Below are 17,898 nucleotides of genomic sequence, written 5' to 3'. Positions count from 1 at the left end.
AGGTAAAACACGACCAGCAGTTCAAGAGAGAAGCTCTCTATTCCACTGTGACTGGTGAGGCAACACCTGGAGTGCTGGATCTAGTTCTTGGACTCCTCAGCAGAAAACAAAATTACTGGAAAGAGTCAGCGAAGAGACACAAAGATGAAACTAGAGCCCCTCTCCCACCAGGAGATGTTGAGGGAGTTGGGGCTGCCCTGTCCAACAAAGAGGAGGCTTAGAGAGATCTCAATGTCTATAAATACCTGAAGGGAGGATGCAGTGAAGATGAAGCACTGCCCCTCCCAGTGGTGCCCAGCGTCAGGAAAGGAGACAATGTGCACAAACTGGAACACTGTGTTCCTTCTGAACACAGGCAAGCAATTCTACACTATACAGGTACTAGAGTACTGGCACAGGCTGCCATGAAAGGCAGACCTACTTGGACATCTACAGAAACCACCTGGAAATGGTCCTGGGTACCCTGCACAAAGCAAAGGTTGGATCAAACCACTGCTCTGGTAACAACATTAGAAGATGACAGTGTTCTCAACAATATTCTGCATCAATTTATAGTCATGCCACAAACAAAACTGGTAAGCCTGCTCTACTCATACCCTGTAACACTAATAAAGGAAGAAAAAAATATTTTTAACGGTAGACAGATGGGAAATAAAATCCACTCACCTGCCATTTTTTTTGATGTAGGTTGCTAAATAACCATGATCTTCCCAGTTATGAACTGTTTCTGTCATTCCCTGCTCCTGAAAAATGGGCTGTAGAGCTTTAAGAACGGCATTACAATCAGCTGCAAGAAAGAACAGGGAAATAATCAGCAAAGATTTTCCAGTTAATTCAGTTTTTGTTTTCTTCATATAAACACTGAATAGTTTTCACTGGCAACACGATATGCTACCATTCCTTTGAATGCTGCCTGAACAATTGCTTTCAAGTTTATATTTGATCACAAAAAGATGGAAGAAAATCACAAAACAAACTGTCACCTAATAAAGTTTGGGAAATAGGTATTTTCTAGTCCACAGAGATATCAACAAAGCTCCTTTAAAACAGTCTTTACCCCTGTGCATAAAAGGTCTTTATCTACAATTGTCAGACTGAGAACTTCCCCTATACCTATTATTGCTGGTCAACTGTTGTACCATAAAACTAATTACATGAATAAGACTTGGATTGTCTTATTTACTAAAGAAGCCCAACAACCACCACCCACAATCCCACAAATAAAGAGCAGCACTTAAAAGTAGTTTACTTCCCCTGGCTTAAGGCACTGAAAACAAGACAGGGCAAGCTCCCCAATCTAAATAGTGATCATTTTCTCTTACACTCTTTTAACCAACAGAAAAAGCAAAGGGGAAAGTCTTAAATTTGCAATGCACTACGTAGCTGACTCTAAGCACATAGTAGCATTAAATAAATGCTAATATGAATCAAAATAGAAGCAAAAATGCATCTGCTTCCACCCTGACACGTGGGAAAACAATGTTTCTTTGCTGGAAAGCAACTGATAGTTTCTGAATGTGTGTTTGCTCGGGAACAGCATGATGAATAAGACAAGAAATTCCAGAACTTACTGGATATTCAATGCTTGCTATATTTAAAGTTTTTCTGAGATCATTTCCTTGAAAGTGTACTTAGCTTACATCAGTGACTCAGAAAAGTTACAGACCAAAAAAAAAAACACGAAGAACATCATTCCACCATCTCCACAACTCACAGCAGCTAAATAACTGATTGAAGGAATTGGTACTGTGAGCCATTCACACAGACGAATAGTCAGGCTACTCTGACAGATGCCCATCCATATCACAAGCAGATTAAAAACCCAAGGAGAAATGTTATTTCTTCTAACATCTAAGACAGTGTAGACTCACACATAGCCTTCAAGATGCTACAGGGAAAAAAAACAATTCACTTGGAGATAACTAAAGTTTTCTTCAAAAAGCAAGCTGATGCTTTATACATACAGGTATTTCTTCAGATAGAAGATGCTGATGTTAGAAGCAACAAGTTTGGTGTATGCATGAGATCTTTTTCTGAAGTTCTTTTTTTAAATATAGAAACTTGTTATACAAGTACTTTAAGCACTCAAGCATCCATATAACAAGTTGAAACTCATCAGTTGTCTGGAATTGACTACAGAAGTCTATCAAACTGGTAAAGTTACATCTACCTGAACTGAAACCAAGCTACTGAGACTGTCACACCAGTAATCATGTCAGTAAGAAGCCACTGACAGCCCACTGAGGTGAGTATAATCGTTTTGTTTCACATGCACTGAAAACTAAGCCATGCAAATATCACAAGGAACTAAAATTACTGAGAAATCAACTGGCTTAGCTACTTGCAGACTGCTTATAACTCACTGCTTCCAGCCCTGACACTGTTCTACCTAGCCCCAATTAAAGAGCTATTCTAAGACAATTTTGTTTTATTCACAGCCGTCAACTGCATACACATAAGCAGCCCCAAAAGTACTGTCCCCTATTTAGTTTCACAAAAACTACAACAGATACAAAGAGCACAACAGCACTGTTTGATGGATCAAATTCACAGCTTCAAAATACTACTTTCAACAGTCATGAACAAGAGCCTGCATGCTATGCTCATAACAATCCACACTGGCAAAGGTGACCTACTGTCCCTACTGCACCACTCACCACTTCAGTGTACTCACATTCACCTGCCGGTCTCCATAAACATTTGGCAAGCATCAATGAGTGTCGATGGGTACCATTTTTTCCTGCATGGTGAAATTCAAAGACACACCTTCGGCCCAACCACGTTTGTGTCAGACACCATTGTGTCACACTGCCCCTCTGCTGCCATCTGTCAAAGCCATTAAATGTACAGGGATATTGTTGAGAAGGTTCAACACCTATTGCCATGCCACCAACATCCTCTTCTGACATCGTGGGTGTGAGGTAAATAACTCCCAAGGATGGTACTTCACAACAAAATAGTATAGATGATAGTATATTTTGGGTAGTTCTATATAGATGGGATACAAATAATACAAAAGAGAAGGTGGCTCACCTTCAAGATGTCAAGGCTCGCAGGGGACTCCACATAGGAGGGATCTCTGAGAAGAGATCCTTCCCTGGTGGTGGTCAGCCCTTAAATGGGGTTTGGGAAAGGTGGAGCCAGGCTCCACCCCTTCCAATCACACAGGTATATCACCTTCACCTGTGGCCCCTTGGCTGACTTGGTGCTCACCTCAGGTGACCAATCAGTGGTTCAGGCCATGATTCAGCAGTTCCCATACACTGGGCCAACAAAAAAAGTGAGGCATTACTTTTGGAGCAGCCCAAGTACCTTGGAAACAACTGTCACCTCCAAAAACCACCAGCAATAGCTTCCAGCACATTCCTAATGTGGACATTTCAGGCAAATGAATAAAACTACACCAAGTAAGTCACACAGTTTGTCTTACCTTGCATAAGCAAACAGCAGAACAAACTGGAAGCCCAATTACTGTGACTTATTTGCCTCCTATGAAGACCATGCTTCTGTTTTTTCCTCAGACAGGCAGAAACAGAGGTTAATAAAAAGCATCTGTAATTTCCCTCCGCAATACATTTAGAGCAAGCCAATTCCCTAATACCTTGCCAAGAATAGTTATGGGAAGTAGAAACACTCTGCTTCTTACTTCTTATTGGGCCTGACCTTTAATTCATATTCTGAGATATTTACCTTCCATTTTTCATGTCCTACTCATTAACTCCCCATTAATTATTAATTAGAATTAACAGAAAACAAGTACCACTGGAGAGCAGTGAATAATTTAACTGCTGGCACAACTGTAACCCTGTCAGTCCACAAGCAGCCCCTCTCACTGAGGGAGCATCTACAAGGTCTGCTATCCGTGAAGCTTTTTCTTCCCTACCCTGCTGTGAAACTCCCATATTTGGGCTTTACATGCAGCATCAGCCAGGTACCACCATGATGAGGGTGCAACAAGCACAAAGCTTCCCTGCCAAGTTACTGTGGTTATTGCAATAACAGATGAGACAGTCAACATATTTCATGGACATAACCACAAAAGAAGTGGAAACATAATTAGAGCCACAGTTCTTAAATTGGTTCTAGTTTTTGCAGCTTTCCACTGGAAAGGAAAGAGAGGTTCCCCCCTTCTCCTCTTCTAGTTCACCATTTGTTTTGCTTTCCCTAGTCCTTTATCATTTGCAAAACCCACAACTCCTTAAGGTTGGTCTGGCATGACACAGTAACTTCAATAATGCAAGCCATACCCCTCCAGGCCAACAAATGAGCATGAAACCCCACACAGAGCTAGTACATAACCGACTCCCAGACCACTTCATTTCCATAGCTCCTGCAAGACACTGAATATTCTAGAGAACCCCTAGAAGAACTAGAATGCTCATACCACATCCACTTTTGAACCATCCCAAGAATTCCTGTTGGGTGTGCTTTGGCAGAGACTGCAGGATAAGTCATCACATTCTTCTGTTCCATGAAGATACTAATCCCTCACAAGCTGCTCCTCATTCTACAGCAGATTTCTTTGCTAAGCAGCCAGGCAAAACTTCTTATTATGTGATTAACTTCATGAAGTTAAAACATACCTTTTTCATCAGGTCTCCTTTTGGTTATGCCACAAAAGGTTTGCCTCGGAGGGCTAATTAATTAATTCAAAGTTGGGAGACTCCTTTTAAGGCATCAGTGGTTGCTTTAAGGCATCACAAAGCTTTAAGAATCTCAAGACCTCCCTCCTAAATCCACTTGCCACTACTTCACTCCAAACTTAGATATGCTTTAACAAGTGTTAAGTGAAAAAAGGACAATGGTGATAAAACCACAAGGAAGAAATTGAATTAACATTCTGCTGCAGATTCCAAGTAGGCCATCTTCTTGCATGTGTGTACTCTATTCAGGAAACAAAGGAAGCAAATTCAAGTTTCCGAGTATGAAATCCTGTTTTAAATATTTGATATTCACCAGAAGGAATGAGAAGATCCAGTATTTCAACTCCACAGAATGAAAACAAGAACACTGCATAGATGATCTGTGAGAGACGCAGTTCCCAAGAGTTAGTGCCCAATCAGATCAAGTCAGACTGTTTCAGCAACCCAGTACACTTCAAGAAGATATTTCAGAACAGTCATAGACATTCCTATGGAGTTTCAGCAGACAAGAATTGACAGTCATCTCCAAACGGGAGGGCAGCTCAAAGGCCACATGTACTCTAGGCATCCAAGCTGTTCTCATTCCAGTTTCAACCAGATCCCCTAGTACTGATCTCAGTGATCTGCTACTGAACTAGCTTAAAAAAAAAGTAAATCTGTTTTAAGATCTCTTCATACCAGAGGACTTAGTCTTGGCAAGTTATGGGAACAGATTAGATTTAGTTTGAGAATATTTACCTCATAACCATGATTCTGAACCCTTTCCGGTAGGGAACAAGAACATAAGTGAAACAATTTAACACATTAAAGCACTCTCATATGCTTTTGTATTTTTCCCTTGGTAGCTACACTCTAACTAGAGAATTGAAGAGAAATCAAGCGAAGTGTTTAATTAAAAATGCACTGAAGATTAACATATTTTGTGTTTTATATGTAAGACAGGAACCCCAATGGCTGGCACCTCATCACTGCTCAGAACCATGGAAATTCATCATTTCATCTATTAATTACATCATTTTTTTGCTGCACATGTCTAAAGTTCATATGTAGACACTGTCTGACAACTCCAGTTCTACAAAAACATCACTGGCAAAGCAAGTGAACAGAAGCAAGGTGGGAGAGTGACGAATGCAGTAGCATTGAGAGAAGTTTTCAGCTTTTAGCCTGGTCAGGTCCCAGTGCCAGCTGAAGAGGACAGCAGCAGGGGGCTGCAGTGCCTATATTTCAAGAAGGTCCTTGTTTTAGGGCCCTAGACTAAAACAAACCTTGTCAGAGTGACAACTCTTCCCTTATTTCTCATCCTCAGCCTCACACTATTAGGGCTCCTCTACCCTCAGTATGAGAATAGAGAGCAGTATGTTACTTGCAGACAACTAGTTATTATTTAGTCACCATCCTTTGGTGTGGCATTTTTTCTTAAAATGTTTTCATACTAATGAAATATACTACCCAGAGAAAACAACCTCGTTACAGCACAAAATATCAGTTGCCTGAATTATTCCTTTTTAACATAAAGAATGAGGACATGAACCCACACTTCACTCGAGAAGGACCTCCTCTCCAAACACACTAAAAATCCACTGTCTTCAGTCCTCCCCACGACAAAGAAGCTGGGTTTTGCTTATGAGTTCAACAGGTACAAATGAAAAGCAATGTGCTTCATCAACGAGCATGTGTCTCAGTACTGTGTTTGGGAGTCCACAATCAGAGACACCTGCATAGGAAAGCCTTTTGTTTCACACTTGCCAGCTTTATGAGAGCAGAGAACACCAGGAAGCAGAAAGACAGACTAAAATCTTCCTCAATTAATCTGCACCTGTGGAATCAACCACGTCATGAGGATTTATGTACAAGTCAACAAATCACACATGGTACAGGATGAGGTTTAGTAAAGGCAATTAGTTGTAGTCATCTGTTATTCACTCTTCCACAGGAGAAGCATCAGTTTCAGATTTCTTTATGCACTTAATTTCATTATTCTGCATTACAGCAGGTTAAGAATAGAAGGCAGCTTTTTCCTGATGAGTTTTCATGGATCCTGTGCCCCACAATGCAACCCTGAGTGCTTCACACTATATATAGTGACTACAGGCAAGTCAAGCTATACAGTGCTAAAAGGCAATGCATTAACTTACCAGTACCACTATTTAAGGACCATAGTTGATATAAATCAAGTGCATCCAAGTGTCCCTTTGAGAATTATTCATGAAGTCTACCAGAAACAAAGAAGAGCTCTCAAAGGACTGAAAGCTCATAGCAGAATTCACCCCTTATACTCCCCCACAAAATATCACCCCATCAGTTCAGGTTGCCAAGAGAAATACATGCAAAACACTCCCATGAGATTGTAAACCTCTCTGTGAGACATGAGAAGTTCTTAAATGCTGTTGGTTGATTTCCTCAGATCACATTCTTTTTCCTTTTTGCTTCACTGAACATATTCCTCCTGCAATAATCATTCTCCTATCCACTAGTAGAAGTTAAAAGCAACCTCTCTTCCCTTGCCACATACACTCCACAGCCCCTGAACACCTTCTCCCTAAAGCATTCAATTAGGGACTCAGTTCTAGATGTTCTGTTGACTGATGCCAACCTAAGACTGTACGGCCAACAAACAGAGCACTCCCATTTTTACTCATTGCTATATTCTTGCCTCTTCCTTTACACCAGCAGTGCCATCTCATGCTTCAGACATATTTTAAGAGGTGATGCTAATGTAAAAAGGAGCAAGCAGGAAAGGTAAAGAAGTGCTTAAGCCAGAAATGTAACCACAAACCCTTGGGGCAAGGCTGTATTTCAACTGAGGTCTGACTTGTCTACCAAAAACCAAATCCACAGTTCTGCATGCATCCTTCTGTGACACAGCCAGTCCAGGTAGTTACCTGAGAACTGAATATAAGAATCTCAGTTAAATGAATCCAAAGCTCTAGGATGTGGAATCATTGAATTCAAGTACACTGAAGAGTTGCAATAATTCCAGAGAACTCATGTGCACATTATAGCATCTTATTATTATTTAAAAAAAATGCAATCTTTTAGCTTGTAACCAAATCAGATTTAAAATATTCTTACATTCTTCTGTCAGTAGCTGCTTATGGAGCAACTGCTTGTACAAAATAACTTGCAAGTGACCCACCTGGCTACAAGCAAATTTTATTTGGGACAGTCAAAGGTCAGAACTCCACAAGAAGCTCTTGTCAGTGGCATACTGTAATGAGAGGGAGGTGGGAGAAAATGTCTACATATCGCACTATCAGTTCTTCCACAACAATCTGGTCAGAGCACTGAAAGAATGCTCTAATGTGAAGCTGAACTGGCATGCTAACTGAATTCATTTTCTTGCTTCAATAGGCAAGTACCTGGATACGTGAGGTTACTAGCTGCACAAGCAAATCTCTTCAAGCACAAAGAGTCAGCTGCCTCAAGATACATATTGAAAGAACAAAAATAAGACACCTGCTACTAATTTAGAGATGTCTCGCACTTATGACTGATTTAAGATTAGCTGTAGACATTAGGTATCTTTTTTACTTTTTCTTTTCATAAAAAAGGTTGCATATTAATTCCCACTAGTCAGGCCACGGAAGTACTTCCAAGTAACATAACTGGGGCATTCAGGAGAAGATCAGAGCCTCAATGAAGGTGTTTTGCTTTCCAAAGGCACTCAGTGGTAGGGAAGGATAAGTCCTACTGACCAGCTGAGGACGCAGCTGTGTCAGGGATTCTTACAAATACAGCCACACACTTGAGTGGAGTTTGTTTTACTAAACCATGCAGAACCACTGAGAGGCTTAAAACATATCACTTACATGAAGCTGTTCAGCTTTGTTGAACTTTCTGTGAATATATTTACACCTCTGAAACTTTGCCACCCATCCCTACCCACTTGAAGTGATATAAAACTTCTAAAGTCAAAAGTAGCACCAGGTAAAAGAGGGTAAACCCAGCCTTTGCATTATGCCATGCTCCTGTGGCTATCTCTAGGAGAATTTATTCATGCTCCACAAAAGCATCCCAGGAAATGCATATCCATACATAAACTCAGGCACAGCAGACACTGGTCTACAGGACAGCTTATTTATTATGGTCATCATAAAGAACACTGAGAAGGTAAAAGTAACATCTTGCTTAAACAATGGCTGACTACAGAAGAGCCTGCAAAGTCAAGGCAAAAATATTTGTAGCATGTCTGAATCTGAAACTACCTGAGGGGAAAGAATGAAGACAAAGAATAACTGCTTTACAGAACCTCCCTTGATCATCTTTGCATAAGCATTTTCTGTCATCGGAGATGATAATCAAGAGTTACTCAGCAAGTCAGGCATTGCAAACAAACTTCCCCTGGCTTATTTACTACACCAGCACAGGATTCCTGCTTGCAGATTCAGTAACACCGAAAAGCTCACCGCTGATGATTCCTGACCACAATATACTAATGAAGTGTAAAGAGAACACACAGATGGCTCTTCCCTTGTTCAATACTGGCAAAACTGCTAATAGCCCTCACTGCTGGGAACATTTAAGGGAATGTTTTAAACTGTTGAACTACTGTTTTTCACCTAAGTAAAGCAAATCCTCCAAGAACACTCTGCTAACTTACACTCACACTTAAGACACCAAATTCTGATAGCCCAGACAACCCTGAACCAAAACCTACTTCAGCACTGCCCCTACAGAAACAGACAAAAGTAGCTAAGAACTGCTGGGTCACTACATTTTCTGCAGGCACACAAGAGATAACATGCAGATTTCAAAAGTGTTAAAGACACTCTCCAGTTCACCACTTCAGTATTGATAATTTCTTCCTATACTTTCTCAAATTATAGACTTCAAAAGTTGTTTCACTAAACCTGGAATCTAATCACAGCTAAGTGATTGTTAATTTAATTGCAGATCTTCTGGATTCTGAGTAACAGTTCATCAGGACCCCTGCTACTCTGTGGTAGCTATGGAAGAAACATTTACAGACCTTAAAAGCAGCTTCTGACATTTGGAAAGTTTCATTGCTCTGTTAAACATTTTTACTAGTTTAATTATTTATTCTCTCTCATTACTTTATTCTGTAAGACTATGCTTTCTACACTTTGCAGAAATTCACTGTTGTTCAGTAGAGAAGAAACATCCGTGCATGAGAAATTAAGCACTTAAGTCTCACAACCTACACTCTTCCAAGACTTGCTGCTTGGTCAAGCTGAATTCTGCATACGAAGGCTGTTCCTCATTAAACATCCTGTAACTCTATCCCAGAGTGCTAACATGCAGCTCAAACCTTACTATCCAGATGTATGGTTTCAACACAACAGCTCCACTAGCTTTATTTGTCTCTTCCAGTATCATGTAAACTGAAGTCCATCAACTGGCATACAAAGATTGTTTGCATTTTAAACAATATTATCACTTGTTGAAAGCTCTAGCTCTTCCATCTAAAAAATTATCAAAAAAAAGAAGCATACTTGATAAGAGAACTTCTACAGGCTCAATACCTGCTCTCCATTATCAATCTCCTGCAACCTGATCATCTTCCAGAAATGCAAGGTGACTAGAAACTTTTCTAGTTTCAAGAGTAAGAATTACAAGAATTGGAAAAAAACTTCATAGCATGGCTGCTACACATAACACACTTGCTATTTAAAAGGCAAAGAGGCTTACCTCAAATAGAAATACTCATGTCAAAAGCAGCCATCATTTCCTGTATGAATTTGTTCCATGGCCTCAAAGCAAGCCCTCAGGGAGAACACCTCTCATTTTGCATCCTTCACATTTGCATGGGAGAGGAGAGATGCTTCATGCCCCAGCAAGCAGCCGTTAAATTCTATCACCTGGGAGATTCAGGTAACTACTTTCATAGTTCCTCTCATAGAGCATTTTGCTCTTCAGCACTGGAAACCAACAAAAGCAGGGAATGAGTTCACAGCAATCCATGTTGCTAAAAACAGACGCTTGTTAAGGCCTCCTGACAGGGCAGCCTCACACTGCAAGGCAGGGCAGGCCCATCCCTGGTCCTAGCCTGTCAGAACAAGAAGCTGCAGGCCTGCAGGGCACTGCTTGGAGCAGCACAACACAGGCTCATTCCTGACCTGCGGCTGAAAGCTGACTGCAAACACACCTTTAGCCAAGGTCAATAGCACATCTGCAACCATGAGCTATAAAGTCTTCATTCACGTAAAGACACCATCAGCAAGAAGTCAGCAAGTTCTTGTAACATAAACCAACACAAAGAGATAAGCATACCTGCATGTTATCACAGCAGCCAGATGTTCTAGCACTTCAGATGACCCTACTCTTGACAGAACTGGTTAAGATGGGCAAAGAGATGCTGCTTCCCTCACAAGTGTGCTCAAACACACTGCATTCCAGCTAACTGCAGCCAGACCCTGATCACAGAAGCAGGCATATGCCCCATTAAGAGAAACAAAGCCCTGGCATCTCTAGTACAAAAACACACTACAAATAAAATTAAAAGTAGCTACATATATAGTCAAGCACTCATAAAAGTTGTTGATAAGCCTTCTGTATGTAATCTTAGAAACTGCAAACGTTTACATTAGTTTAACCCTTTCTTCTTCACACACAAGGCTCTCAAGCATCCGCAGGAAAAAACTCTGCAAGAGTTCCCAACCTACCACCTCTTCCTGCCTTCTTCTCCTATTTCAATACTTCTTGTGTTCAAACACAACAACATGACCAATTTTTATACTTTAAGAATGTCAAATACGGGAGTTCATCCCAGCTGTAAATATACTGGAGTACATCAAACAGCTCTAAAATAAATAACAGAGGGTGTGAGAATAGCTTAAACCCTCGTATCCCTAAGCATATACAGAAGTGTCACCCAAGTGCATTTCTTAATGGTCAAGAAGCACATCTCAAGTCTGTAAGTTGTAGTACAGCCAGCAGTTAACAGCACATTCTTACATTATAAGGGATGCCTCAGCCAGGACAGGTTCATGTATTTTCATGTAACCTGTAAAGCAGTTAGTGCCTCCTCCACATCCTCCTTAAAAAAAAAAATCCCTCAGAGCTATAATACACACACAACTCCTTTTTGTAAATGGAAATCAAAGAACACTGACTTTGTAAGTCAAATCCGATACACACAGCACAGGTTAAGGTATGAGGAAAATAAGGTCAAAGAACTTTTCAGTATACATGCCACATCCAATGACAATTCCAACATGAAGTGCTGCAGCTATTACTTTTTATTCATGTGCACTTCTACTGACAACATACTTACATTCCTCACTTTTTTCTTCCCCATGTGCAATTTCAGAACTGAGCCATGGACAGGAACAAAACCACTGCCAGAGGGCCTCAAAAAGGAAGCTCAGCTTGCAAGAGGTCATATTCTCCTCTTTCCACCTCCATGAAAACACTTGCTCTGTTTTTCTTCACACACATACACATTCACTTACCCTCTTCCTTAGAAACCAAAGTGCTGCCTTAACAGCACTACAGCCCTAGAATTCCCACAGCAGTTTCATAAGAACTTCTTTCATTAAATAGCATGAGCTCAAATAATCTGCTTCCCCTCACACCAGCACACACCTACGTCCTGCACTGAATTTCGCCAGCATATCTGTGCATCTGTGAACTGTGTAATTCCCCCAATAATCCCTAACAGTAACACATTTCAAGTTATTTTTCCAATGAGTTTTTACCTTTTCAAAGCAACTTTCTGAAGCGATAACCAAGAACAAGCGTGAATGGAGTCTCAAGCTCACAAACTAACAGATTGCTAAGAATGCCAAGGGCCCAGAAGTCAGAAGCATGACTAAAGTCTCCTCTGCTCCAATTACAGAAGGAAAATCAACTGCTCCTTTTTCACAAATAAGGGTTTCATTAAAACACTCCTCTTATATTTTAGGATAAGGACCACCACACTGTCTGCAGATGCTGTCTGCTCATCAGCTCAAGACACAGCTAGGCAAGATACTTCTGCTCTGCAGTTCCTCCTTCAAACACCTCAAGGAGACCATCACAAAGTCAGGTTGCATTATCCAAAGATTCAGACCTGCTTCTAACAGCCTACTAAACTTCCATGAAGATTCGCAATTAGAGATGTTTTTGTTGAGACAAAAGAAAAAAAAGGCCCTTTTCTTCTGATTCTTCTAGTTTTGTACTACATTAATAGAAGTTTGTAGTTTTATCTCAACCTCTCAGGAAATTAGGACACAAGTACATTCAACCCAAGCAACCCAATTCCCAAGGGGTTACTCATCCTTCTCCTACACTTCCCCCAGTCCTATCTGAAACCAACAAGAAAAATGCCATCTTTTTCTTTCTAGACTTCCCTAGAAAGGTATTTTCATTACTGGTTATCACTCAATATCCCCAACAACTACCAATCTTACAGACACTGAAAGCGCCTACTACTCCAACTATTCACACAAGATACTTACCGAACACATTTTTATTCTGAAGTATAGCAGATAAACAGCTGTCCAATATCTGGAGAGAACTGAACTGCCTGAAGAAGGAAGATCTTGTAAAGGATTTTGGCATATGACAAACAAAAAAGACAGAAGAGATCACCATCAGAACCTATATAATCTTGCAGCATGAGCAGCTGCTAACAGAATAAGAGTACAGGGACACCAACAATTAGATCAGGGTGCTCAGAGCCCTATCCAGCATGAATCCTTCCAGGAAAGAGGCACCCACCATCTCTTTAAGCAACCAGTGCCTCACTGTCCTAATTCTAAAAACCATCTTCCTCACATCCAGCCTAGATCTCCTATCTTCTAGTCCTATCACCACAGACCCTGCTGAGAAGTCTGTCCCCTTCCTTCTCACAGTTTCCTTTTAGATGCTGAAAGACCACTATCAGATCACCTCACAGCCTTCTCTTCTCCATGCTGAACAGCCCCAGCTTTTTCAGCCTGTCCTCAAAGGAGAGGTGTTCCACCCCTTGGATCATTTTTGTGGCCTTCCTCTGGACACACTCCAACAGGTCTGTATCTCTCCTGCATCAAGGACTCCACATCTGGATGCAGTACTCCAGGTGAAGCCTCACCAGTGCACAACAGAGAGGAAATATTACCTCCCTCACCTTGCTGGTCACACTTCTCTTGATGCAGCCCAGGATACAACCGTTTTCAGGGATGCAACAGCACATTAGTAGCTCACATCCACCAAGCCCTTTTCAGCAGGACTGTGTAAGCATTCATGAAATCCTACCTGAAATCTTACATAGAGCTGTGTCCTGGAGACCCTCTCACCAGGATTCAACCATAGACTCCCTCCTTTACTCCCTACATCTTTTCCAGTGTCAGGGCCCTCAGAAAGCTGAGGAATAAAACAAGTTACACACAACAGAGCACATAAGGAAAGATTCCCAAACAGCATTCATAATGCAGAAAGAGTACCTCATCTTTACATTAAGTCTAATCTTTATACTAGACATTATCAGAGAAAGCATTCTTATTCCTTTCAGGAAATACTGACTTCAGGAATACTGACTAGAAACCATGTTAAACACACTGACAAGCATACTCAAACAACTTCAATCAACATATATAACTCTTGTATACACTGAAGAAATAGACATCATGACCATGTACATTTTCTACCAGATTCATTATAAAATATAAACTTCCTATTGAAGAATACTTACTCTCATAGCCTGAAGTCTTGAGTTCCTACAAGCTATGAACAAGATGCACCAAAAGTCAATCTGAGGACAGGTAACATTTTGAGGTGTAAAGAGTGTGCATTTACCAAGATCACAGATTCTGCAATAGTTCAGCTGAAGTGTAATGATAACATAAGCCTCAGAAAAGCAAAGGAAAAAAAAAGGGTGCATGGGTTTTTGAAGTGATAACAGAACATTTCCAAGTTTTATTGTCCACACAACTTAGGCACAAAAAATAAAATCAGTCGGTGATCCAGAATTCAGCACTGAAGTTGAACTCCTTCAACACTACCAACAAGTTTACCTTCATGACTCTTTCCTTTCAGACAATTCCTTAAGACTCTGGGCCACAAGCATGAGAGGAAAACATCAAATGAATACAGGACAATTGACTTCAGAGATGCTGTAGTGGTATAATGGCAATAGGACCAGTGCAGTGAGAAGGTGTTACAAAGAAGGAAGAAATCTCACCCACCTCCAATGATCTAGGTTCAAAGGGAAAATTCCACAAAAGAGAGATCTCCAACAAGAGATCCATCCTCAGTGGCAGCCAGCCTTTAAATGAGGCCTAAGAGGGCCTGAGCCTGGCTCCACCCCTTCTGGTCACACAGGTGAACTGCCTTTACCTGTGCTCCCAAGGCTGACTGGATCTTTTATTGAGGTGCTCAAGGTGATCAGACTGTGACTCAGCAGTTGCCATACAGCTGTTATGCATGAAGAAGTTCTTCACCTCTCATTCAAGGTGTCTACTGTGCTTAAACAAGGCCAAGGGAGGAAAAAGATTCTTCCTTTGGGCCATACAGCAAGCTTCTGCAGTTGGTCCATCCTCCATTCCCACTCAGGTACATCCACCTTAACTGGATAAAAATGCAACTACTGTCTTCAAAGAAGAAAGGAAACAGATCTGAAAACAGACAATGCTTTCTACTAAGTTTTAGACCACTATGACAGGGTCTATTTAATTAACATTGCAGTTTTAATATCACAGAGCAGGGACATTTATATCTAGTTTATTTTCTACACGCCTAGTCCTGCTCCTTCCCCTGCTACTTCTGACTGCTGTGCAGATGCCAGCACTGACGCTATGAAGTTCAGGAAAACAAAAAGGCAAAAAGGTCATTGAGTCAAGGGCAGGAGGTTCCATGAAAGTGAGTTTTAGAGGTACTCGTGTTCCTGGTTCTATCAAGATCAAGCAAGGGCAAGATGCAAAGACAACGGTGGGCCTATGCACTGGAACTTTTCCAGTGTCAGGTTACTGACACCCTGACTATATCAGAGTATTCCAAAACCAAACTGCTCTGATAACAACTCACAGATTTCATAGAATGGCTTGGGTGAAAGGGATCTCAAAGTTCATCTAGTTTCAAATCCTGTGCCGTGGGCAGGGTCGCCAACCACTAGAGCAGGCTGCCCACAGCCACATGCAGCCTTGCCTTGAGTGTTTCCAGAGATGGGTCATCTACAATCTATGAGCCAGTGCATCACCACCTTGAGATAAAAAAATTACTCCTAACATCTAACCTAAAACGTCCCTGTCTTAGTTCAAAGCCATTCCCCCTTGTCCTATCGCTATCAACCCACATAAACAGTCATTCCCCCTCCATTAGCTTCTCCACTTTTCCAGCTCTTGGCTTCTCACTCAAACACATGTACAGCAAAATCACCAAGGGCACAGCTTGCAACAAAGCCCTCGGGAGGAGGAAACCTCCCTCCTCCCTCAAGATACCGATACATCTCTCGTGTAGATGCGGCTAACCGCCTTGTCTGCCGCCTCCCTGCAGGAACGAAGAGGAAGGGCGGTGTGCAGCAGCGCTCCGGCACCCATCTCAGCTCTCCCCCACATTTCACCCATTTTACCCGCAGAAAAAACGTGGTGGCTTTCCTCCGCACGCCAGCTCGAACGTGCCCTCTACAGATAGCTCCGAAAAAGCCGGAGATCACACCTCAAGCTACGTTTTATTACCAATCCCTTCCCCCTACGCCTTCGTGAAGGGTCCGGCGGGGCCTGCTTCGCCTCGCCGCCTCCACTCCGTCCAGCGGGCCCTATGCGGAGAGCAGGCAGGCCGGGGGGTGGGGGAGGGCACCTGTGCCGCACGCGGCCCCGCCGCAACAGCAGCAGGAGGAGGAGGAGGCCGCGCTGAGTAGGGCCCACTGCCAGACAGGGCCGCAGGAGCGGGAGCACGCCGAAGAAGGGGCCCGACCCCACGAGGATGGAGGGAAAGCTGAAGCCCTAGAGCGCCGTTACCTGTGGCGCCGAGCATGAAGTCCAGGGTGCTGTGCCGCGCTGCTGCTGCCATAGTGAGGTAGAGCCCTGTGCCATGCCTGGAGGAGGCGGCGGCGGTGAGGACAGTGCGGCGGGCAGCCTATATGTGCGCGGGGCTGCGGCGGCGCCGCGGGGGTGGGAGCTTGCCGGGCCGGGCGGGGCCGCGATGGCGGCGGGGAGGGGCCCTCGGCTCAGGGATGGGTCAGGGGGAAGGGTGGCGTGGGGAAAAGGCGGGAGATGGCGGCTGCATTTAGAAGCCCGGCTTGGAGAAAAGGCGGGAGATGGCGGCGGAGGGTGCTCCCTCAGGCGGCTCTCGCTCGCACCGTGCGGCTGAAGGAAAATAAGCCGAAGCAGCCCCCGTTTTCTTTAAGATTCGGTTCCCTGCAATGAAATTCCTGGACGGTCTCCTAGCGCCGGGGCCGTGGTTCAACTTCTGGCTCACCCCTGCCCTGGCAGAGCAGAATTGTTGCTTCCTTCCCAAGGCTTCGCTAGCGCTCGAGAATCTTTAAAACCTTTTATTTAAGGTCTTCTTAATGAACGATAACTAAAACTGCTTGCGGAAGCCACAAATGATAGGAGCCATATGTACTTACAAACCCAAAAACATCCCACCCAGAAGCAGCTAGCAATAGGATCGATGATTAATGTTGTCAGTCACTACAGATGCTACAGCTCTTGGCTGCTTTCTTGCAGGAATCTGCAGGAATGCGATCTAATGCGAACAACACAACAGTATCAATGATTTCATGGGGTTCCACAGCTTAAAGAATAAAAAAAATTACAAGAATTACAAAGGGTTTACAAGTAATCGCTATTATGTAAGCTGGTGTATCGCAATCATTATTTTTGTGAGTTGCAGTAACGTTTTTTTGCTGCAATCTTACTTATCTGTGTTTTGAACACTGCAGTTCCACACATCCGGAGCAAAGCAAAAACATTCCCTGGAGATAAGTATCAAAAGAGGCATAGATGTCTGCAAGTTTGCGGTAATTTCATTTTTTGTCAGCTGATGTTGATTTGACTCTGCCAATCCATGAGAGACTTGTTAAATAATAATAATAATAATAATTACCCAGAGTATGGGGCTCTGCAGATTCCTATTAAACATATTTGATCCAGTCCTGCTTGTTACAGGGGACTGCATAGTCCCGATTCCCCAAATGTAAGAAATTCTGTGTGCACACTGCCTTTTTACCAAGAATTCTGCATTTTCTTAGTGCTATGCCTTGAGAAAACAAACAAACAAAAAAACCCGACCCAGTGCTTCCTTGCTGCCTTCTCTGGTCTCTCTACTATTTTTTTTTTCAGGCATGCAGCTGAGGACAGTCTGGAAAATTCCCATACTTTATGATCTCTGATGT

General features: G+C 42.4%; 1 protein-coding gene across 2 annotated transcripts in view; it reads right to left on the bottom strand.

Moving 5' to 3' along the window:
* The window catches only part of SMS (spermine synthase), a 49,813-nt gene extending 33,159 nt beyond the window's left edge, over positions 1 to 16,654 (bottom strand). Inside the window, exons 1-2 of one of the 2 annotated variants that reach the window (XM_065741468.1) lie at positions 16,520 to 16,654; positions 667 to 787 (exon numbers count right to left, since the gene is read on the bottom strand). In XM_065741468.1, the coding sequence (XP_065597540.1) occupies positions 667 to 787; positions 16,520 to 16,571 (173 nt within the window). In that variant the 5' untranslated portion in view covers positions 16,572 to 16,654. Of the gene's footprint in view, positions 1 to 666; positions 788 to 16,217; positions 16,238 to 16,519 lie in introns of those variants that run through there. The other variant, XM_065741470.1, reaches the window with a different exon arrangement.
* Between the last annotated feature and the right edge of the window lie 1,244 nt (positions 16,655 to 17,898).

The sequence above is a fragment of the Cyrtonyx montezumae genome, unplaced genomic scaffold, assembly GCF_038088225.1.
Source record: "Cyrtonyx montezumae isolate F1298 unplaced genomic scaffold, pur_monq_1.0 scaffold_3, whole genome shotgun sequence".
Classification (NCBI taxonomy): Eukaryota; Metazoa; Chordata; class Aves; order Galliformes; family Odontophoridae; genus Cyrtonyx; species Cyrtonyx montezumae.
This window is presented reverse-complemented; position numbering and strand designations above follow the sequence as displayed.